Raw genomic sequence first — 27,854 nt, 5'->3', positions numbered from 1 at the left:
GTAAGGAATGAAACTGAAAATCACCATAGAACACCAAATAATAATTGCTGCTATAGGCAAGATTAACAGTGAGTGGGTAAAAAATTACGGAGAAACAGAATAATGCATACTCTCAGTGGATCTTCCCCCAAATAGTTATTAAATACTGTGTAATTTTAACATATACCCACAAATTCTTCATTCTCTCCCTCCAGAAGGGAAGCTTAATTTCCTTTTCCTTTCTCGAAGGCAAGACTTGGCAACTAGCTTCTGAAGGACAGTGTGTGGAAAGGAAAAATTTGATACGCTAGTAGGGCACATCACTTATATGGTGTTATTCTCCCAAATCCCCAACCTTAGTCTAATTAAGAGAAGACATCAAACAAACCTAAATTGAGGGGCATTTTTCAAAATATCTAGTTAAAACTCTTCCAGTGTCTCAAGATAAAAAATAAATACATAAAAATAAAGAAAACACCTAAAGTTCCTGAGAGGAAAGACTGAGGGAACATCACTGAGGGAAGGAGACTAGGATATATGACGACTAAATGCCATCCTGGGTTGGATCCAGAAACAGAAAAAGGACATTAGTTGAAAAACTGGTAAAATCAAAATAAAGCAGTAGTGTGGTTGATGGGATTGTGCTAACATTAATTTCTTGGTTTGATTATACATTAGGGAAAGCTTGTAAAAATTACACAGGAATGCTCTACATAACTTCCTCTTCTGCCCAGTTCTGTTCCCTCCCCTTTCTGTTCACAGGTGTTGATCTGTAGTAAACATCCTGACCCCAGACTCCCCTTTGTTGGCTCCTGGAGAATCCAACTTGTAACAACACATATTGCCCAACACATTCCCTTCTTAGGTATTATAAATTCCAGATGTAGTTTGTACTTTCCTCAAATTCTTCGCATTTTATTTACACAAAAGGTAAAATAAACCTGGTTAGATTTTAGACCCAACTACAAAAAAGCTTATTTCTGGTATAAGTCGAGAATCATTTAGGATACCCCTAATGATGACTTTGTTGCTATTTGTACTAACCAGCCCTGCCTTGCCCATCAGCAGGAGCTCTTTGCTCAAAGGCTGGAAAGTAAAATATGTGTGGCAATTAATTTGATAGATTTAGCAAAAAAGAGCCCTAGCTAAGTAAACATGACCTTATTTCTTGTAACTCCAACTGTGCTTTCATCTATAAATACTGCAGGATGAGACGAGGGTGAAGGGATTGAGGCACTTACTCAGGCACAAAGTTTAAGGAGAGGCCAAACAATTCAGTAATTAAGATAAAAAATATTTTCAAAAAATTAAAATTAATGCCAAAAAAATCCACGATGAGAAAAACATCAAAATTGTAAAAGGCTGTCATAATATGACTGAATGAATAGCAGAAGTTGGTAATGGGGTTACATCCCCACTATTACCCTCATTGTTGGATTATATTTTTTCCTAATTTAAAAAAATGACAAATATATATCACACCCATTAAGGTGGCTAATATAAAAAACAAACAAACAAAATGAAACAAAAATGAGCAATAACAAGAGTTGGTGGGTATGTGGGGAAACTGGAACCCTTGTGTTTCCTGGTAGAGATGTAAATTGGTGCCGTCACTGTGGAAAACACTTCGGTGGATCCTCAAAAGTTCAACACAGAATTACCACATGATCCAGCGGTTCTCCTAGGTGTAGACTCAAAAGAATGGAAAGCAGAAACTCAAACAGATGTAATAATTTTAAATTATGTTTTGTATCTAATCAATGTATAATATTTTCTCCTATACAGAAGACCCCAAAATAAAGAAGCGTACACAGAATACAGACAATACTAGGTTATATCAATTTACTTCACATAAGAACATGTTTCAGGCCTATGATTTCCATTTAATATCAACAAAAACAACCTGTACAGAAAATCCTAAGGCAACCATTTAGCATAATATGTAAATGTGCAAATATACTTTAAGAGACAAGTCATTCCATAGTATTTGCAAGATAGAGCTTTATAGTAATAAAGGAATCTACCTCATTTTAGCTAAACGTAATAATCCTTTGCATGTATAGCCAATGCAAATGTACAAGGCACAACTTAGTGTTGATGCTAAAGTGGGCAATACACACCCTCAGATTTTTTATTTGAAAATATTAAAATAACATAGATCATGTTTGTATTTTATTATTGAATGAGACATCAGATCATTTCTAAAGCTTCATGAAGCATCACACACTGACAACATATGTGGAGCCAGGACACACTGTTCCCTGAACTTAAAAAAGGTAAAAGATCCTTGCTACCCTATATTAAAAAATTATATATACGTATGTACACAGGCACACCAACATTCCACACTTCCCATAATCCAAATGAAGGCCATTCCTTTTAGGACTGGTTCCCATAACAGTATTTTATGACAGAATTATTTTAAAAGGACATATTTATTTACTACTGGTTTGGGTCAATCTTGCTACAAAAAGACACAATTGAAATAGAGAATTTTCTCCTTCAAGACAAAGACAATGCCTAATTTAGAAAGTCTCTTGAGAATGCACAGTGAAAGGTATTATTCAGTTAAATATAAAAGTTTGCTTGCCCCGCCAGTGTGGTTCAGTGGTTGAGCATTGACCCACGAACCTGGAAGTCATGGTTCGATTCCCAGTCAGGGCACATGCCCAAGTTGCAGGCTCAATCCCCAGTAGGCAGCGTGCAGGAGGCAGCCAATAGATGATTCTCATCATTGATATTCCTCTCTCTCTCACCCTTTCCCTTCCTCTCTCTGAAATCAATAAAAACATATTTTTTAAAAAAAGCTTGCAGATTTAAAAGAAATTATTTAAATCTACACAAAGAAAAACATCAACCTATCAAAAAAATTTAATGAGCCTTGGCTAGAACACAATTCAAAATCTTTCAAGCCCAATCAGTCTCTTTGCTGTTTTATCACCCATCCCTGAGAGTAAAGATTCTATCATTTTTAAGTTTTAATAAAGTAAATAAATTTACAATGTGAAAAAGATGTTTAAGAATTTTTATAAAATATGATCTAAGCCCCATTTCATTTTAGTAAAAAAGAAAGATAAATTTTTTACAAAGACCACCACTCATAACAATTTTAAAAATTTGTATCTCAAGCTATTGTAATCCTCTTTTTACTGGGTAATTTCTTTCTTTTTTTTTTTTTTGCCATTCATGTAGCACTCATTTCTTCAAAGCCCATCATTTTATAATTTTTGTTAATAAGAGCATTTAATTGGTAACAGAGCAAAAATACATATAAAACGTAGAGGAATGCAAAATGAGATCTATGTTTCCCTGTGGTAAAAGTGTTTTACTGGAAATAACCTGAATGCCATCCAAGAAAGGCAAAAATTCCTCCACAGAAAGAACACACGTGGTAAACATCTTCCTCATGTCTTTGGTTTAGCCTTCTTGGCCAAAATCTTCAGAAAACTTCTTTAATTTCAGCAAGTCATGTTCATTGACTGTGGGTTTTGTGCTAGACAGTGATCGTAACATATCACCCTGTGAGGGAAAGGAGAGGGGAGTATTAGCAATAGATTTAATCACTGATTTATCATCACAATTACTGACTTTCAACTAAGGTCAAACCTGAATACCATAAACTACTGACAATAAACTCTTATTCTTCTAAAGTACAGCTTTGACCATGTTATTCCTTTGCATAGAAACTTTCAATTGCTTGCCTTATCCTAATCACAACCTTTCAATAGCTACTCATTGTCCATCAGAAATAGTCAGTCCTCTAAGCCTGAGGATCAAGACCCTCAAAAACATGCCTCCATCTCTCTTCTAGCCTTAACTGTTTTTTTTTTTCCCCCTTTAACAAGAGGGGGGTTTTCCAAGTGCAACTCAAAAAAATAGTCTCAGTCACTTATACTTATGTGAAACAGAATACTATTTGATCAAAATCAATAAATCAGAATTAACTATTACTTAAAATTAAAATAAAAATGGTAAGAAAATAGGCTAATATTAGAGATTTGTTAAAAAATTAAGTCCTAGGCTATCACTTTGTGTCCTGTAAGAATGAAAATGATCAAAAGAATCAGGACTAATAAATAAATCAAGGATTGAAAGAAATAAAGGATTTATGAATAACTTCTCAGATATGCATTATGATTAACACAAATATGGGTATGTGGGTACACACACACACACACTCACACATAAATATTTATATACATGTTCACATATATCTTTATATTTATGTCTACATATCATGTAAAAGTTTCTCTCCTGGAAGTTACTATTCATTCTACCATAAAGCTCTTTGAATATCTATAATGGAAGCAAAAGATTTAAAAATCTGAGTGTTTATTGAGAAGAAAACATAAACATAACAAATTAACCTTTTCAATCATAGTAAGTTCCTTAAGAAATGATATGCCTTACAAAATCAAGCTTTATGAATTATTTTAACTCCTTCAATATAAATAGGAATGTAATTTTTTAAATAAAATTATTTCAGAATTCTTTTTAGCACTACACTATTTAAACTTTCTATAAAGCCTTGAGAAATAAAATAGAAAAACACTACTATGAATATTATGATTCCTACATTACGGTTTCTGGATATTTTACCAAATGTGAGATTCAGGGAAAATTTTTTCACCAGCTCTACTTTTTAGTTAAGGCTTGACAATAATTTATGCAATATATATGAACATTTTGGTAATAATATCTCAACTATAAGACCTATAAGGTCAGAAGCCTGTGTTTTTTTAACAAATAGCTCATTCATTGATAATTAAGATTTTTCTCAAAGCCTAAGATAACATTTTAAAGATGATTATTTCTTCTTTTAAGTTACTTTCTATAACTTTTAAAGTGAGTAGAGTATATTTAATAAACATGCCTGATTATGTTAACATTTTCTAGCTAATCTTACGTAACTGAAAATTTTTACAGTTGACAAATTACAAAGTATAATGTTTAAAATTTTTGCCAAAAATGAAACAAAATGTCAAACCATGGAAACAATTGGCTCCAAAAGTTTATCCCCAGGGACGTCCACCCACGTCATCTCAATGGCACCAGGGTCCCCAGGAGAACAGGGCATTAAGAGATCATCCACTATGTTGTTAGGATCAGCTCGGGAAGGTCCTCGAACCTGGAATAAAGAGTAATTGAGAATATTTATTTGGATAAGTTAAATAAATATTAGATTTAGGCCATTATCAGGAATTTTGAAAATATACTATTATTTCATGTTTCATTAAAACATTTACTTTTGAAAATAAATAGAATAATCCTATATAATAAAAGGCTAATATGCAAATTGACCAAACGGCAGAATGACCGGTCGCTATGATGCACTGACCACCAGGGGGCAGATGCTCAATGCAGGAGCTTCCCCCTGGTGGTCAGGGCACTCCCACAGGGGGAGCACTGCTCAGCCAGAAGCCGGGCTCATGGCTGGCGAGCACAGTGGCGGTGGTTTGAGTCTCTCCCAACTCCGCAGCAGCGCTAAGGATGTCCGACTGCTGGCTTAGGCCTGCTCCCGCTCTCCAAAGGCTCCCGGACTGCAAGAGGGCCTGGACTGCAAGAGGGCACAGGCCGGGCTGAGGCACCTCTCCCCCTGAGTGTACGAATTTCATGCACCGGGCCTCTAGTATACAATAAAAAGTGATTATCTCTGGGTGATGGGATAAATCTTGCTTGATTTTATGTTTTTCTTGATGCTTTTCTGTATTTTGAAATTTCTTACAATGATCACAGGGAGAAAATGAGTTAAGATAAAAAAAAAAACATACACATGTACACACACACACACACACACACACACACACACACACACACAGTGTTATTGCTGGTTAAGATGTTTTATTTAAAACCTTATGAAGGGCAGATAAAAATCCCTTACCTTTTTAAAGTGAGTGGCCGACTGTACTTTTCTAATAGGCTGCATAAGTGCGTCACGCACAATGACACTTATGTCTGCCCCTGAGTAACCCTCGGTTTTCTTCCCGAGCTCTCGGAAGTCTGTTTCTGTTAGACTGTTCTGAGTGGTCCCCAAGTGCAGTTTAAACATTGCAGCTCGGGCATGGGCCTCAGGCAGAGGAATATAAATTCGTTTCTCAAATCTTAAAATGAAAAACATTACATTAAGAATATTACTATGTATATTTCATTTCAATTGAAAATTAGAATATTTTCAAGAAACAAGATATTTAGATATTTTCATTTGTGCAAAGTTAAGCTGAATAAGTTAAATGGGCCCATATGTGTTAGAGTTAAACATGTATTTAGGTTAAACAAAGGTAAAATGCCCACAACACAAAACAAATAAAACCAGAATAGCCAGGGAACCAACTGGAATTGGTTAGTCTTTCTCACAAGATTTTTGGGTTATCTTGCCATAATGTTTATATGCCTGGAATTCATGACATGACATGTCCTCCAGGATTACAGTTTCCCATAGAATTATACTCTGACTGATCAAAAGATTAATATAATTAACAACATGAAACAAGAGGTGACAAAATAATTCTCTAAATTCAAAACTGGAAACGTACTCAAAATCTTTTAGAATAGACATATTTATCACACAAAATGTCCACTTTATTATAACAGGTATCCAGAACAAATAATTCTACTATATCATAATTAAACACCATGCTTTATTAACAATAATTTTGCTTGCCTTCTTAGAATTTCAGTATTTGGATATGGGAAGAAAGCAATGAGGAAAGGTTTAAGTGGTCTGTGAAGATGTTTTTTTCTTTTCTTTAGATAATGTTCTGTGGCAATAAGAAGAATCTAAAAGTTCTCTCTCTCTCTCTCTCTCTCTCTCTCTCTCTCTCTCATGCTCCTCCCTGGCCTGGGCCCTGGTTGGGGCTCGTGCAGGAGGCAACCAGTTGATGTGTTTCTCTCACATCGATGTTTCACGTCATGAATTCCTTTCCCTCTCTCTCCCACTCTTCCTAATAGTCAATGGAAAAATATCCCTGGATGAGGATTAACAACAAAAAAATAAAGATATTTAAAAAAATAACCAGCACATTTCCTTTCTTGGTACCAGGATCTAGCACCCTGGGAAACCATCAAGTGGATGGGATAAGAGTGGCAAAAAGTAAAATGGTAATTTTTACCATGTAAAAGTAAATGAATGAAACAGGGAATTACGAAGCAGTAAAAAATTGTCAGAGAGATATCTTTCCTGCAGCTCAAGTTTCATATGCAATTTAAAAATTACAGACATATTTTTTAACTGAAAATATATCTGTTATAATTCTTCAACTTGTATTATTGTCATTTTGCTAAAGTTTTATATGAAGGTTCTTCACTGGAATATCAAACTATATTTGTAAATTTTTGAAGCATCAGTGCCTTAATCAAAACTAAAGGTAAATATTAGGTATTATCTTTCCCAATGTGAAAGATTCCAGTATGTGAAAATCTCGTATCTTCAATATAGCAAACAAATAAAGCAAACAAACAGATGCCTGCCTCCCTTTCCCCAAGGTAACAGGGTTAGGGAACATTAAAAAAGATTCTGCAAACTTATCAGAATGATTCCTCACTGGACAGAATGGGAATTCTTATTCACTTGTTACCTCTGTAGTTAGATATATTTACTGTCACATCATACCTTCGCCTAATGGCAGAATCCAGAACCCAGGGTATATTTGTAGCTCCCAGAACCAAAATTCCCTCATTGTCCACACCAACACCTGCATCAAAATAGGCAATATTTTAAATAATTTGACGTTTCACTGTTCGTTAAAACTCATCTCTCTGTCCAGTTAACAATGTGATGCATTAACATCAAAGTACCTCATCCTGAGAGTCTCTCTCTGAAAAAAACTATATTGAATCAAATATCAAATTACTAAAATATGATGCAAATATCCCCAAGACTCAAATCTCCTAGACTCTGGACAAATACTATTAATATTCTTTTCAAAATATTTCTTGAGAGATTTCATTTGAAGTCTAAATATTCCTTTTACTGATACTGCTTCTGGTATAAGCGAATATATAGATCTCTTTACTATTTATACCAGCAAGTCCCACAAGATGATTACAACTGGATGAAAGACAGAATGAAACAAGGCATAATGAAACAGTCAGTTAGAATGAACAAATTCTGCTTGAATTTTACATTACTGTTATAATAATGATTGTAGAATAAATAGAAACTATTTTAGAAATCAGTGACACCACCTTGCATTTGAACTAGGAACTCCGTCTTAATTCTACGTGCAGCCTCGCTTTCATTTTCACTTCTTGAACCACACAGAGAATCGATTTCATCAATGAAGATAATGGAAGGTTTATTCTCTCTGGCAAGTTGGAATAAGTTCTTAACTAGCCTAAAAATAAATAAAAGCTTTCAGTTTCTGGAAAATAGTAGACAACACATGGCTTAATGAAAAGAGGAAAACAAAACAATATACAATATTATAGGAACTCTATAAATTAAAAAGCCTAATCATGTTTTGGTCCAGAAAACAAGAATGCTACATTTGGATAATCCACTTTACAATTTACTAAACTATACATATATGTTTATCTTTCTCCTATGAAATAAATTCCAAAGTAGGGACTGATTTGACAGAGAAAAGAATACCTATATTATGTCAATTCTCTGAATGTCTATTAATGATGTAAGAATTTATTATTTTATAGAGTGAAATAGTGACTAGCAGGTAAAGAAGAAATTTAAAAAAACAATTTCTTACTTACTTTTCACTTTCACCTAACCACTTGGAAACAAGGTGGGAGGAATGTACTGAAAAGAATGTTGAGTTGTTTGCTTCTGTGGCTACAGCTTTGGCTAAATAGGACTTTCCTGTTCCAGGTGGTCCAAATAAGAGGATTCCCCTCCAAGGTGTTCTCTTGCCTAAAATTTGTGTAAGAAATATAACATGAGAATTTCAAGACTTGATTTCAGTTACCAGAGACATCATCCATGCTGTGAGGAGGTTTTCACTTTAAAGCTATCAATAGAATAAAAAAATTTTAAAGTAAATCATAGATAAATCTTAAATATATTTTATTTGCTCTTTTTAGAGACCACTTTGTCAAAAGTGAATTTACATGAATATGATCCTTCTAACAGGAAGTTCATTTGCTTGCCCACTCATTCATTCAACCACTATGCATAGAAACCACAATGTGCAGATAGAGAACTATGAATGCCAAAGAATCTTTGCCCTCCACAGGCTCAGTCTAGTGTGGAAAAAGAGCTCAGTTAAAAGGCACTTCTGACCAAATACTGTGTGCACTGCTTGATATCAGAATATTGTCAGAGAGCCCTGGCCAAGTAGTTCACTTGGTTAGAACATTGTCCCCACACGCCAAGGCTATGGGTTCGATTCCAGGTCAGGGGATATATAAGAATCAATCAATGAATGCATAAATAAGTGGACAACAAATTGATGTCTCTTTCTCTCTCAAATCAATCAATTAAAAAAAATATTGTTGAAGAAACTATATCCACAGGGAAAAAGTAGCTGGAAATATTTTCTTTTTTTTCATTCCTTTGGAGGAATGAAATTAACACATTTGGTTGACCCCTTGTGAAATTCTGCTCAATTCCTAATCCCACCAGGAAGCACAGGTTATTATAGGTTACATACCCATATTCAAATAATTGGGCAATGATAAGGGGACGTTACCTTAAACCCTAGTTTTCCTAAAATAAAACGTAAACAAATCAACTCTTTGTATCTCAGTTTTGCTAATGAGAAATTATAATGCTGCCTAAAATAAATCAGGCTAGGCTATACCTGGAAATCAAATATCAAATATACATTGAAAAATTGCTCAGAGCAAATTGTGGATGGGTACATAGTGTCTGCAAAAAGATGATATACAGATGACCATTGGCAAAACTAAATATTGTTATGTTTATTGTTTCAAAAGCCTCAACTGTTACTTAATTCTGTTTTCCTATTTTAAATGTCTGCAATTATAAGTCAGTGTTCCTTAAATGTGGTACACATACCACTGGTGGCATTTAAAATGCTTTTAGGTGATATACAAATACTTTTTATTTAAATGATTATCTTAAAAATATTTTTAAATGTTTTTATTGATTATTTTAGAGAGAGAGAGGAAGGGAGAGGGATAGACAGAAACATCAATGAGAGGAATATCAATCAGTTGCCTCCTGCACGTCCCCTGCTGGGATCGAGCCTACAACCTGGGCATGTGCCCTATCCGAGAATCGAACCAGTGATCTCTTGGTTCATGGGTCAACACTCAACCACTGAGCCACATTGGCCAGGCTAAATGATTATCTTCTTAATGTGTATTAGACAAACACTAATTTTTCCATTTGTAGTAAACACAAAGCAGTCTTTTAAAATAAAGTTACTAAGTAAAATAAGTGAGATGATTTAAAAGTTCAAAAGTGGGCAAAACAATCTATGGTGTTCAGAGTTGAGAGTGATTATCACTGGGGAGCAAAGAGGCAGAGGGACTTCCAGATTACCGGTAGTACTTTTTGATCCGGTTGATGATTATGCAGGTGTATTTACTCTGTGATAAATTTATGAAGCTGACCACTTATGGGTTTCTGCATGTCTCTGTATATTTATGCTGTGTTTAAATAAAGATCTGATCTAAAAGTGAGCTATTTAAAGAAAAATATTTTTTACCTAATGATACACATGTATGAAAAAATTCATGAAGATGACCCATAAATGACTCATGTTTGAGAAACACTGGTCTAAGTAATATAAAATGAAGTCAACTCAACTGTACTTGTACCTTTATAGGATTATGATGCCAACTTTTATACTGTTAGTTTCATATTCCTGAAGTCAGGTTGTAAGTCATACCTCGAGCTAGGTGGACAACAGGTGGACAGGTGTTCTTTGTTCTTCATCACTGCTCTATACGACATCACTGTCCAGACCTGTTCAGTTTGAGGCCAACACCACAGATTTGCTCTCTACATAAACCAGCTTGTTTTTAAAAGAAAAAAAACCTCTGTGTCACTGTCAGATGATGGGTATAGCCAAATCACAAACATAGGCTAGCAGTCATGAAAAGGACAATGAGAAGGAATGGTCTGGCACAGACAAATCAATCACTGCTGGAGCTGTAACTTCAATTTTACCCAGGTGGCAGGTTAGCAACATTCTCCTCCGCCGCTAGGGGATACACACTTCATCTGAAAATGGTAAATAATTCTTACTTCTCTTTTTAAAAAAATGGAAATACTCCTATAAAACTAGTACATGTCCATTACAAACCATTTCAGATGAAAGTAAAAAAAAAACCCAAAACTAAAAATCATCCATCTTATTATATCACTCTGTCTACACCTACTTCTTAACACATGCATTTATTTAAACAAACATGGAATCATACTACACATATTTTATAACTTGCTTTTTGATCTTTATAATATGCGTGGACATTTTCCAACATTAATTAGATATAGATGTTCACTCTATTTGATGAGTTTGCAGCGTTCCACTGCATGCTGGCGATTTACACTGTGCCCTACTGGCTGACATTCAGATTGTTTTGCAGTATGTATATTAAACATATATGTATGTATATGAAATAAATATCTTTGTATAAAAGCATAACACTGCCTTAGAATTTATTTAAGGTAATAAATCATGACATGGTGACAAGAATTCACTATGCTCTACTTCAGTCATCAATGTGGTTTTGAAAAATCATCCAAAAAAATTATTGAAAAGCCATCTCACCCGTAAAAAGATGAGGAAATTTAATAGGCAATATCACAGCCTCCTTAAGTGCTTCTTTGGCTCCTTCAAGACCAGCAACATCACTCCATTTCACATTAGGTCGCTCCATAATAATGGCACCTACAAAAAATGATATCATCTTTAAATTAAGGAGGACTATTTCATCAAATTTAGATGACAACATGAAATAATGTTAAATAAATGTATTATAAAATTGTCTGGAAAAAATTGATGTATTAAAAACCTTTTTGAAAGAGTGTGATGAGGAACTAGTTGGGAGTAGGGAGCAGTCAGGAACCTGGAATAAGTCACTTTCCTATGACTGCTTCCTCATTGTGAAGTAAAAATACTACGTCTGCCCAAGGTACTCGGACAGGTTGGTGTTAAGAGTCAAATGACATAGTAACTATTAGAGTACTTGGAAAAGCACCAAACATTACATTACAGCACAAACTCAGGAGTATTGAAAGTGCTCATTCAATGGGGGTTGATTTACTATTTCTCCTCTTAACCAAACACCCCAAAAAGTGATCTAATACTCTCCTTTAACCACAGAAAGAAAATACACTTAACAAATTTAACTGAAGACAGACAGATAGATGGATAGATGGATAGAAGGGATGGGAAGGGGAAGGAAATAAGAGAAGGGGATAATGGAGGCAAGAGAGAAAATGTACTCTTGTAGATTTGCAATAGTACCCCGAGATTTGCTAAACAGAAGCCAAACCATTCAAAAACCATATATTCAAAAGCTATAGCAACTGTCATAAGAAAAGTCTTTTAATATAACTATTGCCAAAACTTTCTAGTTTATCTTTCATCAAAAGCTTTTCTAATTTCCAGTACTGTATATAGAAATTGCTCAACTACAAACCACTAAGCAGTTTGTTCCAAGATGATGTGTAATTGTATGACAGAACACTACCACTTACACAATCTACTGCTACCTATGAAATTGGTTTTATGGGTTATTTCTTCTCATTAGGAAATATCACCTATTATTCTAAGAGTAGTTATTCTCTGAAACTTGCCTAAATTATGAAAATCGTTAACTATAGATTAAAATTAAATAAAACCATAAACACTTTTTGCACTCTAAAAGTTCAGACTAAATATGAATTGAGAAAGCCAATTCACTTTTTCTTTTCTATGTTCCATTCAGTTTAGTAACCCTACATAAGGAAATAATTTACATCATCAGATAGGATTTGTGTTAGTTAACAAAAGTAAATTTACTTTATAAGTAAGCAAACCTCGTCAACTAAAGTTTTTTGCTATGAATATTCTAAACATGCCGTAATCAATCTTCACATTTAATCTAATACATTATTTTCTTAAAGTTTAAAGGGGACTTTGGAATGTTTAGTGATAAAAGATTACTTAAATAAAAGTAATATTAATTACTAGACACTGCTTAATGGTTTGTAAAATGAAAAAGGGGAAAGGATTATTAGAAAATAAAGGTCAGCCATACCCAGTTTGACTCAGTGGATAGAGTGTCAGCCTCTGGACCAAAGGGTCCTGGGTTTGATTCCAGTCAAGGGCATGTACCTCAGTTGCAGGTTCCTCCCAGGCCTGCACCCTGGGTCGGGGCTTGTGTAGAAGCAACTAATTGATATGTTTCTCTCCATCAATATTTCTCTCTGTCTTTCCCTCTCTCTTCCATTCTCTGTAAAAATCAATGGAAAGCCCTAGCTGGTTTGGCTCAGTGGATGGAGCGCTGGCCTGCGGACTGAAGGGTCCCTGGTTCGGTTCCGGTCAAGGGCACGTGCCTGGGTTGTGGGCTCGATCCTCAGTAGGGGCGTGCAGGAGGCAGCCGATCAATGATTCTGTCTCATCGCTGATGTTTCTATCTCTCTCTCTCTCTCTCTCCCCCTCTCCTTCCCATCTGTAATCAATAAAAATATTTTTTAAAAAAATCAATGGAAAAATATCCTCAGGTGAGGATTAAAAAATGTCAAATAATTTGACTGTTTCCAATTATATAAATTTATCCAGTCTTTCATTGTACTACTTATTATACAATTTGTTGTTTAATATTTACTGCACAGAATAGATAGAAGAAAGCTTTTTGCCTTACAACTGAAATAAGGACACTCGGCACAGGACCACTGGGTTGCTCAACCAAACTTACTGAGTGCAAAGTGTGTGTCCCCATTGCCTCAGGCAGTGGAAACTTAGTTCTGTCCTTGGACTACATCCACCATTGAAGTTCTAGGAATATAAAATGTCCTCACTAACTGTAGTGTTTTTAAGGTATTGCCCTTATAGTATCCTCCTATACCTCCCAGTGGAGTTGGCGAGACGAGACAGATATTACAAAATGAAGAGACTATTCATCATTCACGAACCAAAGTGAGCCTATATCATGGAAATCTGTCCCAGTTATGCATTCTATTTGGCAAGATTCAAATGAACAAAATACATAAAATTCAACCTGAAAAAGCATAGTTAACATATTAAAAAACAATCCAATCTCAATAACTAAAGAAGCCAGCAATTATATAGATCACTATATACAGAGCTACCACTTATTGAGTTTGTTAACTATAATAGTAAGCAGTTTTTACATTGTCAGAAATCTTTTACTAGCCCTGAAACAAAAATATTATTAATTTCTATTTTAGAGCTGGGACTCAGACTCTGAGATATTAGGGAACTTGCTCAAGATTTAAGTGGCCGACCTGGGATGGAATCCAAATCTGAGTGGAGCCAAAATTTATGCTCCTTCCATCATGCCACTATAGTCGAGGAGAATGAAAGAGTTTTCTTCTGTGTGGAAGGTAAAAAGTGGAAAGAGAGAAATATAAAGGGCAGTGCTGAAATAGAATAAAAAAGGCAGATGAGGAAACATGAGCAGGTTGGAAACATGAAATAAATCATCAATAAATAAGCTATAGCAATAACAATAAAAGCCAGGTGTAAGTACTAATTCATTCTGTTCCTGACAGGTTATTTTGATAACCTCAGATTTGGTAGTGTGTTATTAGTCTAAATGTTACCTTCCCTAACAGGGGAAAAATAAGACAAAATAAAAGAGCTAAATAAGCCCACTGTCAGGCTTTTTAACAACATTTTTACTTCACGGGAAAAAAACCCAACCCATTAGAGACCCTAAGGAGAAAATCCTATGACAACCAGCATGTGACCACTAGAAAACAAAGCCAATTCTTGAACCTATTTAAATACAAGGGGGGAAGCAATTCAAACAGACAATTCACTATTGAGTTTTTAAAAATAAGATAGTAAATTTAAAAATGAAATCTAAAGCAACCTTGAAGTTGATTCTGTAGTTTCTTTGCTTCAGGATCATCTGATTCTCCTTCCCCATCACTGTCATTCCTAATAAAAAGAATTTAATATATTCAAATGATCACTCCTTGCTATCAAAAATAAGGCAAAAATGAAGGAAAGATTAGCTTGAAATATTGTAAGTGGCAAAATGAGACATTCACATAAAAAGTTATGCTTATTTCATTACTTTTAAGAATATATTAAGCAAATTATTAAGCAGGAATATTATCCATCAATATGGAATCATGAACAGGAAAGGGGCAAAAAGACCAGAATGAAATCAGGAATTAGCTCCAAGTTCCCATGACACACCAATATATGTGCTAATTCATAAATGCATACCCCATACCTCATCCCACAAAAGATTTAAGATGAATTACAGAAGAGCTGTAAACAACAACAATGAAAACACCAGAACCAGGCAAACTATATATTAGAACAAGACATAACTAGGAGGAAAAAAAAACAATATTCATTATTTAAGGCACAAAGGTCTATAACCCTTAGTCTAGGGCAGTGGTTCTCAACCTTTCTAATGCCGCGACCCTTTAATACAGTTCCTCATGTTGTGGTGACCCCAACCATAAAATTATTTTCGTTGCTACTTCATAACTGTAATTTTGCTACTGTTATGAATCGTAATGTAAATATCTGGGTTTTCCGATGGTCTTAGGCGACCCTGCTAGACCACTATGGTTGGGGGTCACCACAACATGAGGAACTGTATTAAAGGGTCGTGGCATTAGAAAGGTTGAGAACCACTGGTCTAGGGCTTCCAAAGAATAAATGAAGCTTCTGATGAAAATGAACTGAGCCCAAGGAACAAGAAGATCAACCCAGATATTTCATAACAACGAATTTATTCTGAGGAAATAACTTAGATGAGTTCAAGGATTTGACTACAAGATTAATCATGCCCACACTGTTCACAACAGGGGAAAAAGAATAATGTATGTTCAATTAGTTATAGGGATTAGCATATGATAGAATACATTGCAATCCTGATAAAAATGTAGAAATGGTTTATTGAAAGGTTGAGTGAAAAAGTAATAAAGCAAAATATAGAACATTACGTAATTTTTCAAATATAAGATATAAAGGCAGATAAAACATCTGACAGGTTTTATTCCAAAATAGGAATGCCTTGTTTTTCACAGGATGGTGGGTCTATGAGCAAGGTAGAGACTGCAAAGTGATTCACTTGACACTCAGGCCAACCTCCTTCTACCATGCATTCTTTATTTTATTTTATTTTATTTTTTTATTGATTTTTTACAGAGAGGAAGGAAGAGTGATAGATAGTCAGAAACATCGATGAGAGAGAAACATCGATCAGCTGCCTCTTGCACACCCCCTACTGGGGATGTGCCAGCAACCAAGTTACATGCCCTTGACCGGAATCGAACCTGGGACCTTTCAGTCCGCAGGCTGACGCTCTTCCACTGAGCCAAACCGGTTTTGGCTACCATGCATTCTTGGTACAATAAAGACTAAACTGATAAACATTGCCCTTCCTAGGCTCCCTTTCAGCTAGGGCTCCACATAAGACCAAAGTTTCTCCAAGAAGGAAGCAAGCAACTGAGATGGGGTCTGCATGTAAGGGCATGCCTGTGGGTGAAAGCATTGGCTTTGCTGAGGGAGCTATACCCCATTCCCTGGCATCAGAAGTGCTTGGTGGGGGAGTTGGCAGCAGTGGGTCTCTGCCAGAACGAACCTGGTGGAGCTGGGCATTTCTTCTAGCAATATGGAACCCAAGCTGGATTCTCTGGCCCCCAGATTCTGTAAGGTAATACACTTAATAAATCCCCTTTACTTAAATTAGCCAAAGTAGGTCCTGCAGTTCAATTCAGAACTGGCATCCCTTTGCTAGGTAGCCATCTCAGCAGAGTGCATTATAGCATTAAGTAAGACCAGAAGAGCTTCAACTCTCAAGGAGGAAAGGGCATTTTTGCTGGCAAGGGAGTTTCAGGGAGAGTTGGAGGTTCAGGCTCTCAAAGTTAACTGAATTCCTCACAATAGTTTCACTTCAAGTTTGAAGACTCAGTCTTCCAATAAATGCCCTACTTTTATATAAGAAACCTGGTGAAGTTGAATGTCTGTAGGAATTCAGTAATCCACAAGATCAGTTGGCGTCTGATTTTTGTATGTCAATGCTATTAGCTGCAGAAGGTAAAATATTCTTCAGTGTCACAAAAAATCCCTGGTTCCCTGACCATGTCTTGAACAGAAAATATAAGGCTTATAATTTTCTTCAAAATCTCCCACGTAGTTTGGAGCAGCTAGTTAACTCTAGTTCTCATATTGCTCATGTCCTTCAAATTGGCCTATGGTAGTAGCCCCCAGTCTCCCAAAACACTGCCTTCAAAGATCTCCATTCCTGGTGACCACAGGGGACTGGCTAAGTAGCTTGTGCCACTGCATTCCATGAACCACGAGTATTGTATCCTCTAAAGCTAACCAGAACCTCTGCCTTCAAACCCAAATAACCCCACCCCAGAATCTCATCTTCTTAAGAGTGTGTTGTCATCTAGAACCACTTCCGGCACCAATGAACAGAATGGTCAGAGGACCTGCATAGAGTATGTTCCCACTGCTCAGCACAGAACTTGGCACAAACATACTGAATAACAAACTTTGCATCTGTTAACGATTTATCTTCCACCTGGGAAGACATTCCAAAATTGAGTTTAGATAAGTGGTTCCCAACCATTTTTTGGCCATGCCCCACCTAAGCATCTCTAAAATCCTGATGCCCACCCTGTGACATATAATTCTTATTCAAAAAGTGAATTCCTATTCACATGGAGGAAACCTAAAAGGCCATTTTAACTTGGTCTAAACAAGTTTCCAAAGAACATGGCATCCATGAAAGAGAAAAATAAAAGAACGAAAGGACAGATGAAGTACTGAGGAAGAAATCACTAAGGAATTATTTAAAAAAATAATAATATGAAGTGACATGAAAAAACAGCAAATAAAGTTTCTGTTTCATAATAGAAAACTGAAATGCATAAATATGTCACAATATATATTTATATACTGTATATGAGGTGCCTAGAACCATAAAAAATGCAAAAAAATTATTGTTAATAACTCATTCTTGAATTGTCCCTCTTAAAAATCAAATTGCCCCTCTGTGGGGCGTGTGCCCAATGTTGGGAACCACTGGTTTAGATGTTAATAAGTAATGCTGTGTTGATTTCTTCACAATGACAAAATAAAAGCAAATATAAAGCAAATTCATATAAAAAAAATTCACATAAGATATCCAAAAAATTATTCATATTATTGGAGTCATTTTTCTTTTTGTCCATGTGGATAGTACTAAGAGTCAATACTACTACTAATCAAAAATTTAATTCACAGATCATTCCTATAATTTCAAACTTCAATGTTATATAATGGCCAGAGGGTAAAGAACTGAGTACCATTCCTACAAATGTTTTTTCCTACCACTACCAAGTGGTCGTGGAGGGTCAGTTGAGGTATATTGTCCCCCAAGGGGTTGGGAAACTTCCTCTGTAAAGGACCAGACAGTAAATATTTTAGGTTTTGTGGGTCAGTTTCTGTTGCAATTATTCAATCTTGTTGGTACACCACAAAAACAGCCATAGACAATAGGTAAATGGATGGCTAAGGCTCTGCTCCAATAAAATTTTATTTACAAAAACAGTCTGCAGGTCAGATTTGGCCCATGAGCCATTGTTTGCCAACACCTAGTTTAAATGAAAGAAATTTATTTCACAAATACAATTTAATTTTCTCTTTTAATTGATACAATAAAATCTAACACTCTAGAATACACACCCCTTCTCAAAACAGATATACAATCCCAGGAAGCGCAGAGAGTCCCAAACAAGATGAACCCAAAGAGGCCCACACTAATACACACTTTAATTAAAATGCAAAAGGTTAAAGACAAACAGAGAATCTTAAAAGCAACAAGAGAAAACCAGTTAGTTACCTACAAGGGAGCTCCCATAAGACTGTCAGTAGATTTCTCAACAGAAACTTTGCAGGCCAGAAGGAGTTGCAAGAAATATCCAAAACAGTAAAAAGCAATGACCTACAACCTAGATTACTCTACCCCTAAAAGCTATCATTTAGAATAGAAAGATAAAGAGCTTTCCAGACAAGAAAAAGCTAAAGGAGTTCATCACTACCAAACCAGTATTATGTGAAATGTTTAAGATAAAAAAATATAAACAATAAAATGGCAGTAAGTAGATATCTATCAACAATCAAATCTACAAACAAAATGAACAAGCAGAACAGAAAACATAGATACAGAGAACTTTTTGTTGGTTGCCAGATGGGAGGAGGGTTAGTTGAAAAAAGATGAAGGGATTAAGAAGTACAAATTGGTTGTTACAGAATAGTCATGGGGATATAAAGTACAGCATAGGGAATATAGTCAGTAATTTGTAATAACTAGGCATGGTGCTGGATGGGTGCGGGATTTATTGGGATGATCACATATTAAATTATGTAATGTCTGGTCACAAAAAATAAATAAATAAAAGAAAAAAATGCATACCCCTTCTCATCAGCTGGACTTGGTTGCCCTTCTTTCACCGGCTTCTGTGGTTTTTTCTCTTTCTTTTTCAGGTATTCCTTTAGTTTTTCTGCTCTATCAAGATATTCTGTACACTTTGCCCTGATACTTTGCTTGGCTTTATCACCCTGTGCTTCATCTATTAAAGGAAAATGAGAGAGATTTTTCCATTAATATTCTATCCAGATATTTTTAAGCTCTTAGATATACTTTTTTTTTTGTGTTGGTTAATCTTCACCCGGGGATATTTTTTCCGTTGAATATTTTAGAGAGATGCCACACAAGAGAGTGGATGGGAGAGAAGGAGGAAGTGGGAGGGAGAGAGGGAAGAAGAGACAAAACATCGAGGTGAGATACATTGATTGGTTGCCTCCCGCATGCGCCTCAAACCTGCAACCCAGTTACATGGCCTTGACTGGCAATCAAATGTGAGACCCTTTGGTCCATGGGCCAATGCTCTAACCCAGCCGTGGGCAAACTACGGCCCGCGGGCCGGATCCGGCCCGTTCGGCTGTTCTATCCGGCCCGCGGAGCCGAAAGAGCGGAGGGTTCTCTTGCTCTCCCCTGCACTCCTTTACTTTGAATTTATATTAGTTCACACAAACACTCCATCCATGCTTTTGTTCCGGCCCTCTGGTCCAGTTTAAGAACCCATTGTGGCCCTTGAGTCAAAAAGTTTGCCCACCCCTGCTCTAACCACTGCAACACTTTTCAGGACCTTAGACATACTTTTAAACAAGGAAAATCCATTTTTCGGGAGGAAGATTATCTTTAGCTCATCCTAACCAAGGATTGTCAATCTTTATTATTCCTTCTCAGCAAGTTCAGAGGCCAACAGTAGGTTTGAGTCAGAAATAGATCTGAGCAAGGCACTAGGATATTTTAATACTAGAGGCCTGGTGCACGAAATTCATGCACGGAGGGGGGATTCCCTCAACTCAGCCTGCACCCTCTCCAATTGGGGAACCCTTGCGGGATGTCTGACTGCCATTTTAGGCCCAATCCTAAAGCCCCTTCCCAAGCCTAAAGCCCCTGGCCCTCTGATGGCTGGCTGGGAGTGACCTGGGTGCCAAGGAGGTTCCCAGGACCCAGGTATGTATGCAAATTAACCGCCATCTTTGTTGGGTTAATTTGTATACTCTGATTGGCTGTGGGCATAGCGGAGGTATGGTCAATTTACATGTTTCTCTATTATTTGGTAAGATTGGATAGTAAGAAATTATTTAATATTCTATTCTCTTCCCTTACATTTTATATAGATAGTTGAAAGCTGCTTATCTCATACAAAACCAGTAAGACAAATAGATATAAAGCAACATTAACAATTTCAATTAATGTCTACATAAGCTTTATTTCAGAGTATAAACAGTGATAGAAATCCCATATATTATGTGTGCCACCAATACAGTAATTTTACTACATATGGGCAGGCCTCTGTGAGAGCTACCTGAAAAGTAGACTTCAGCAATATACGCAGTGCATAGGATTAGCCCCACATTTTGCATGTTACAATTCATTCTTAGTTTCACTTTAATTTGACAGAAAAATCTCAAAAGTTAAATGAGAAACTCAAAAGAAAATGCTAAATTATCCAACTGCTAAAATTTTTTATTTAGAAAAAACTTAAAGTTTACCAGAAAGACGTCTTTTCTAACATCTTATTTCACCCATGTTTAGCGTTAGACTTAAGATACATGAAGGCAGGAGATTTTTCCCATTTTTCCATCACTTTGGGATCCCCATGCCTGGAACAGTGCCTAACACATGGGGAACATCCAATATTCAAAAAATACATGGGGAAAAAAAAGGTTCCCAACCTTTTTTAAAACAGTATTTTCAAAGAGATGCTTAGAAGATGAGAAGGTTCAGATTACATAAGTTGGGTACAATAAAATAAAAACTTATTTCTACTGATTATATGTTCAGGTATGCAAAGTAACAACTATAATAGTCGTGCAGATTTATTAGCTGAGTACCCAAAACCTGTCTAGATGCTAGAAAGCTAATGGGATATATTTATATTTGCAAATTGATATTATATATATTTCATATGTATTTATAAATATGCAAATTGATAGTTTAGAATTTTCTGGCATTGTATTGCAATATTCATAAATGAAACAGATTAAATAAAAATTTCTTTTGGTGTTTTTAAATAAAGAAACAAACTATGATCTTACATTTAACTACGTGGAGAAAATACTGGACAGCATGTTGATAGAGTTGAAGGGCTTCCTCATAGTTCCCAGCCTTGTCTTCCTGGGCTGCTTTGCTAGCAAGATCTATTGCTTTCTGTTTGAGGAGAAGCAAAATCATACCATCAAAATCAAACCATCAAAATCAAAGCATAAGTGTAAGTTTGAAGTAAATAATCATATGGAAAGTCGTTTTTTAAAAATACAACCTTAAAACAAATCCATGTTTTTCTAAATCACAATAACATCCTATATAATAAAACCCTAATATGCAAATTGACCGAACAGTAGAATGACCAGCCGAACGATTGGTCACTATGACGCACACTGACCACCAGGGGGCAGACGCTCAACGGAGGAGCTGTCCCCTAGTGGTCAGTGTGCTCCCACAGGGGGAGCACCACTCACCCAGAAGCCAGGCTCACAGCTGGAGAGCACAGAGAGGGTGGCGGGAGCCTCTCCTGCCTCCGCTGCAGGTGAGTGGTAAGGAGCAAGGGGCCCCAGATTGCGAGAGGGATGTCTGACTGCTGGCTTAGGCCCAAAACATTTGTAGTAACATGAAGTCTATATATATAAAAGGCTAAGCGACCATCGCATCCGAAACAACCGAATGGACGACCGAACAGGCTGTGTGGGGCGACGAGGCCGGCAGGGGGGTTAGCGAGGGACGACCAAACGACCGAGCAGCAGGCTGTGTGGGGCAACCAGGCTGGCAGGGGGGTTAGTGAGGGGCCACCAAACGACCGAGCAGCAGGCTGTGTGGGGTGACCAGGCTGACAGGGGGGTTAGTGAGGGACGACCAAACGACTGAGCAGCAGGCTGCCTGGGGCTACTAGGCCTGCAGGAGGGGCAGTTGGGGGTGACCAGACCGGTGGGGGGGGGACACTGAGGAGCGACCAGGTTGGTAGAGGGGGGGGGCAGTTGGGGGCAACCACGCCGGGAGGGGGTGCAGTAAGGGGTGACCAGGCTGGTGGGGGGGGGGGGCAGTTCGGAGCAACCACTCCAGGAGGGGGTTCAGTAAGGGGCGACCAGGCCGCGGGGGGGGGGGGCAGTTGGGAGCGACTACATCTGCGGGGGGGGGGGGGCAGTTGGGGGTGACCAGGCCAGCAGGGGGGGCAGTTAGGTGTGATCAGGCAGGCAGGCAGGCGAGCAGTTAGGAGCCAGTGGTCCCGGATTATGAGAGGGATGTCCAACTACCGGTTTAGGCCCGATCCTGCAGTCGGACATTCCCTGAGGGGTCCCGGATTGGAGAGGGTGAAGGCTGGGCTGAGGGGACCCCCCCCCACCCCTCCATGCACAAATTTTGTGCACTGGGCCTCTAGTATATTTATAATTAAAGTTTTTGGAAAGAAACAATTTTTACGCGTAGCACAAGTTCAACTATTTGAAACAACAGGTAAAAAAAAAAAAGCACAGGAAAAGGATGGGGAGGAAATTTAACAGAACTTATCTTTGATAAGACTTTAATTTTTTCATTTTCTACTTCCACATCTTCTAAAAACTTCCATAATGCACACAGACTACTTTTGAAGTACTTTTTGTTAAAAAAAATTCCCCAAAATAAATTACGTCCAACTGAATGACAATGCAAAAGCAAGTAAATGGCAGAAAAATAGAATTTTCAATAAATGGTATAAGAGTAACTGGATATCCATAAGCAAAGAGAGAACTTGAACTTCAACCTAAACCCCACACTTTGTATACAAATTAACTCAAAATGGACTATGGACTTAAATATAAAATATAAAATTATAAAATCTTAGTTCTTAGACTTGATTCCAAAAAGCACAATATATAAAAGGAAAAAACATATTTTTTCATCAAACTTAAAAAGTTTTGGTCTGTAAGAGGTTCTGTTAAAAGGACAAGCTATAGACTGGGAGAGATATTTGTAAACCGCATGCCCAGCAAAAGAGTAGTATTTGGACCCAACCAGCGTGGCTCAACGGTTGAGCACTGACCTATGAAACAGGAGGTGGAATATATAAAGAACTTGCAAAACTCAACAGTTATAAAAAGAATCTAAGGAGAAAATGGGCTAAAGACATGAAGAGACATTTCACCAAAGAGGATATACAAATATAAGCACATGAAAAGATGTTCAACATCATTAGCCATTAGGGAAATGCAAATTAAAACCACAATGAGATGTCACTACACATCTATCAGAATGGCTAAAATAAAAAACAGTGACAATATCAAATAGTGGTGAGGATACAGAAAAATTGACCACTCATATACTACAGGTAGGATGTAAAATGATACAACCACTCTGGGAAACTGGTTTGTTACAAATATAAACATGCAACTACCATATGAACCAGCAACTGCACTACTGGGCATTTATTCCAGAGAAACCAAGACCTATGTTCACGCAGAAACTTGTACATGAATGTACCAGATGTCCGTCAACGATTGCATGATAAATTGTGGTACATCCCTTCCATGGAGTATTACTCAGTGCCAAAAAGAAACTACTGATACAGAGATGGTAGGGAATGGGGGGTAGGGGGGAGTGCAGGGGGAGTTAGGTCACTGTGGTTATAAAAGGTCAGGAGGGATCCCTATGGATAGAACTATTCTATATCATGATGGTAGTGATGGATACCTGAACCTACCCCTGACAGAACCCTACACACACTCAAATACACACTAGTACAAGTGAAAGTGGGGAAATCTGAACAGGATTGGTGGAATGGATCAGTGTGCCCATCCTGGTTGTGATACTGTACTACAATTTTACAAGATGCCACCATGTGAGGCAAAGGGATAAAGAGTACACAGGATCTCTGTATTATTTCTTCACAACTGCATGTGAATTTATAATTACGTCAAAGTAAAATTTTCTTTAAGAAACTACCTTTAATTTTTAAAAATATACATACAAGTAAAAAACAAGCATGGTTTATTTAAATATCCCAACTGGATTAATTTAGGTCATAAAACTGTATGCAACAGAAATAAGAGCCTGAAGGGGGGAAAAAAATATGGTCATGATTATACCATATTAAAAGTAAGCATATAACTCAGATAAGAAAAAATTATTCAAACAACCCCCAAACCAATCACATGTATGAATATTGTATTTTCAAGCAGACTGCAGAAAAAGAATGAAAGCTGTAAATGGGAGAAGAGAGATTCATTGGGGCGTCATGCACCCGTGTTGTAGCAGCAGGGAAGAACAGAAGTCATATGCTTTCGAGTTGACAAAAGTAGAAGTTACTTGTTTCACATCTCAACTAGCCTGAACTTAAAGCTAAATTTTCGAAAGTTTGGTAAACTAGGCAAAATATAAAGGTCTCAGAGTTGTAGCATGTGGTCACCTGGTGGGTTATGTGCCTGGTCATATAAAAATGTATCAGGAAGGCTCAGTGGCTAAGCCATGTGCAGAAATAAGTTCTTTCTTATTCTGGCTGTAATTTTCTTGTCATATTATTTTTACTCACTGTGCCACTCACCACGCAGTCCCCTCATTCGAGGCCAGCCCTCTTTTAGGCACTACACTGACCTTTGTTAAAGTAAAATGCTTACAACCAGTATTTAATAATCTATCTCCAAATACAGTACCCTGACTTTAAACCAACCCTTCTCTCATGATGGACATGTATCTACACCATCCAATATAGGAACCACTGGCCACGACTTATGCGCACTTTCGGTTAGTGTGCTTGAGGAGTGAGTTTTAAATTTCCTTTAAGCAAAATTTAAACAGCCACATGTTGCTACTGTACTGATAACACATGTTAAACCTTTAATCAAGGATGATAATTTTCCCTGCTGAATGCCCCACTTCACCCTTGTTTCTGTTAGCATTTAACTGTGTCTTGCTGTGGTTTGGGAGTGCTAGTAATTCTTTTAGGATACAAACTGACCATCTTCCTAGCTTCCGCCCTGGTTAAATCCACTATCACATTTGTCAATACTAGTGCCCAGTCTCCTCGGTGGTCAGCCTGCTTCCGCACTTGCCACCCTACAGGAGCCAGTGCAGGGCACCCATAGATTCCTACTGCAAACAAGAAAACCCAAGTGCTCGAGGCCAAGTCACATACTGAAGCCCCAGATCCATTCTGAGGATGGGAGACACTTTCAGAACTTTCTCAATGTCCGCTCCACAGAGGTCTAACGATTAAGTCTAAAATTTTAGGATTCCTTGATTGGTGTACAAAATACCATGCTCACTGCGGTGGAGTGGGGAAGTGGAGCCACACGTAATGAAAAAACATCTCCTGATCTTATACACTACATTCTGGGAGCCATAGAAGAGTGCACACAAACGCATATACTCAATGAACCCACGGATTCTTCGGAGTCCAAGACTGTTCTCACGTTTCTATTCACTTGACAGCTCGAATGGAAGGGCTCTGCTGTACCAGCCTGAGGAACTAAGCGCCAACTACGGACCACCTTACTTTCAACTGGTCCAGAGCAGTGCTTTACAAACATTTCGTGCTTTCCACTCTCTCTGACACAGATTGAAGCGCCTGCTCACAGCGCTGCCCAGTTCGGTTCAAATGCGGCTGGTTTGAAGGAAAAAGTCTCAACGTAAGTCAAGAGTCTCAAAAGCCAGTGGGAGACCCCGGAAGCGAGCGGAAAGCACCGGACTCCCCGACCTGCGGCTGGACACCGCCCTCCTCCTCCCTCTTCCCCGCCCTCCGGCCCCCGCCCCGCGCCTCCAGCCCTCCAGGGGGGTGGGAAAACAGTAATACCTGGAGGTTGCTCGAGGTGGATGCCATGGCGGAGATCCGAGGCGGTTCCCTGGGGAAGAACGAGGGCACAGGACCAAGAGCGGCGACGTCGAGTTGCGCCTGGAGTAGCCCCAAACGAGAACAGGTTGGGGACTCTCGGACCCCTAGCAGCGGTCTTCCTTCTGGAATTTGTTCCGAAACCACACGGAACTCCAAGAGCCCCCTACCCTCCTCACAAAACTTCCGCAATCCGGAGCCCCTCCGGGCTCTTGTCCCACCTCTGGCCCCAGAACTTCCGCTTTCGTCATCAGATCGCGCACTACTCAGTTCTCAGTCATCCAGGTCTCTCCTTAGCCTGGGGCATCGCGAGACTAGCAGAGGCTTCCCGGGAACCTGCCGAGGTTTGACGCAAGTCAGGCTGGGCGCGGTCGCACTACGGCTCCGTCCTAGGGACCTGGCAGGGACAATTCCTTTTTCTTCTTTTCCGGAAGTCTTATAGTTAAGATGGGTTACTGACTCTGGCTCCTTTCACTCCACATCATGGAGCATGCTCTGTCTCTCTGCAGCTTTTGAGTTGGAAAATGCCGTCCTGCTCCAAGACCCACCGGTTGTGGACTTTGGTTCCCTTACCTGCCTCATTTAGTCTGTCGCCTCCTGGGTAAACTGGGGCTGACTGTAGTGCCTACCTCGGGGTTGTGAAGAATGCTAGTCCTGCTCAATACGGCGCAGAGCGCAGTGACTGGCGAGCATTAAGATCCGAGTGCGTGTTATTGCTCACACTTCACATCATCCAGCAAGCATTTTTCAAATGGCTATTGCCATGGCTCCAGAGGCCTTGAGGTCATTAGTATAGGTATGGTCACTGCCCTCAGGAACCTGCATTAAGATCATGTGTGTTTACATACCAAGTTTAATAGGTTGAGAGGTTAAGTGCTTTGTATGAGATCACATAAGTGAGGGGCTATTGTTTGCAGTCCTAATCCTCTTTTTCTTCTTTCATAGTTAAGTGTGGGGGTTCAGAACAAGTCACCCAAAGATGTGTCTCTGTGGTGTGAAGATTGAGTTAAAGGCAACTTTAGTCGCAGGCTCAAGAAAAACCTGTGCCCTTCCCTTAACTATTTGGAGGAAGCTGGATTAGCGGCCTGGCCCATAATAAGCAACTATTAGAGATAACATCTTTTGACCTATCTATAAGGCAGGGAAAACTTCTTTTTACTAAATATCTGCTGTTCTTCCCATTGAAGCGCCTCATCCCTAGCTCTGAATGTCATGTATATCCATGTTCCCTTTCTATCTCTGAACCTCGGTGCATGGGGGGTGGGGGGGGGGGGAGTTGTCTCTGATTCTCTCATGTATGCAGGGTTCCCATACGTATGTATGTATTAAATTTGGTTATTTTCTCTTGCTAATAGGCCTCATATCTATTTGGTTATTAGACCAGTCAGAAGAACCT

The 27,854-nt window shown here is 38.0% G+C and overlaps 1 protein-coding gene across 1 annotated transcript; it reads right to left on the bottom strand.

Annotated features, from left to right (window-relative positions):
• Positions 1 to 1,696: 1,696 nt before the first annotated feature.
• VPS4B (vacuolar protein sorting 4 homolog B) lies at positions 1,697 to 26,849 on the bottom strand. Its single transcript, XM_080684751.1, has 11 exons — positions 26,423 to 26,849; positions 21,702 to 21,813; positions 19,504 to 19,660; positions 14,947 to 15,014; positions 11,673 to 11,792; positions 8,686 to 8,842; positions 8,164 to 8,312; positions 7,589 to 7,670; positions 5,861 to 6,080; positions 4,967 to 5,107; positions 1,697 to 3,498 (listed from the first exon to the last, which is right to left on the bottom strand). Exons 1-11 carry the CDS (start codon positions 26,447 to 26,449, stop codon positions 3,397 to 3,399), a joined length of 1,335 nt encoding a protein of 444 aa, XP_080540877.1. The 5' UTR covers positions 26,450 to 26,849; the 3' UTR covers positions 1,697 to 3,396.
• Between the last annotated feature and the right edge of the window lie 1,005 nt (positions 26,850 to 27,854).

This window comes from Plecotus auritus (assembly GCF_963455305.1).
Source record: "Plecotus auritus genome assembly, chromosome: 8".
Classification (NCBI taxonomy): Eukaryota; Metazoa; Chordata; class Mammalia; order Chiroptera; family Vespertilionidae; genus Plecotus; species Plecotus auritus.
The sequence above is the reverse complement of the archived record's forward strand: the minus strand, read 5'-3'. Positions and strand labels throughout refer to the sequence as shown.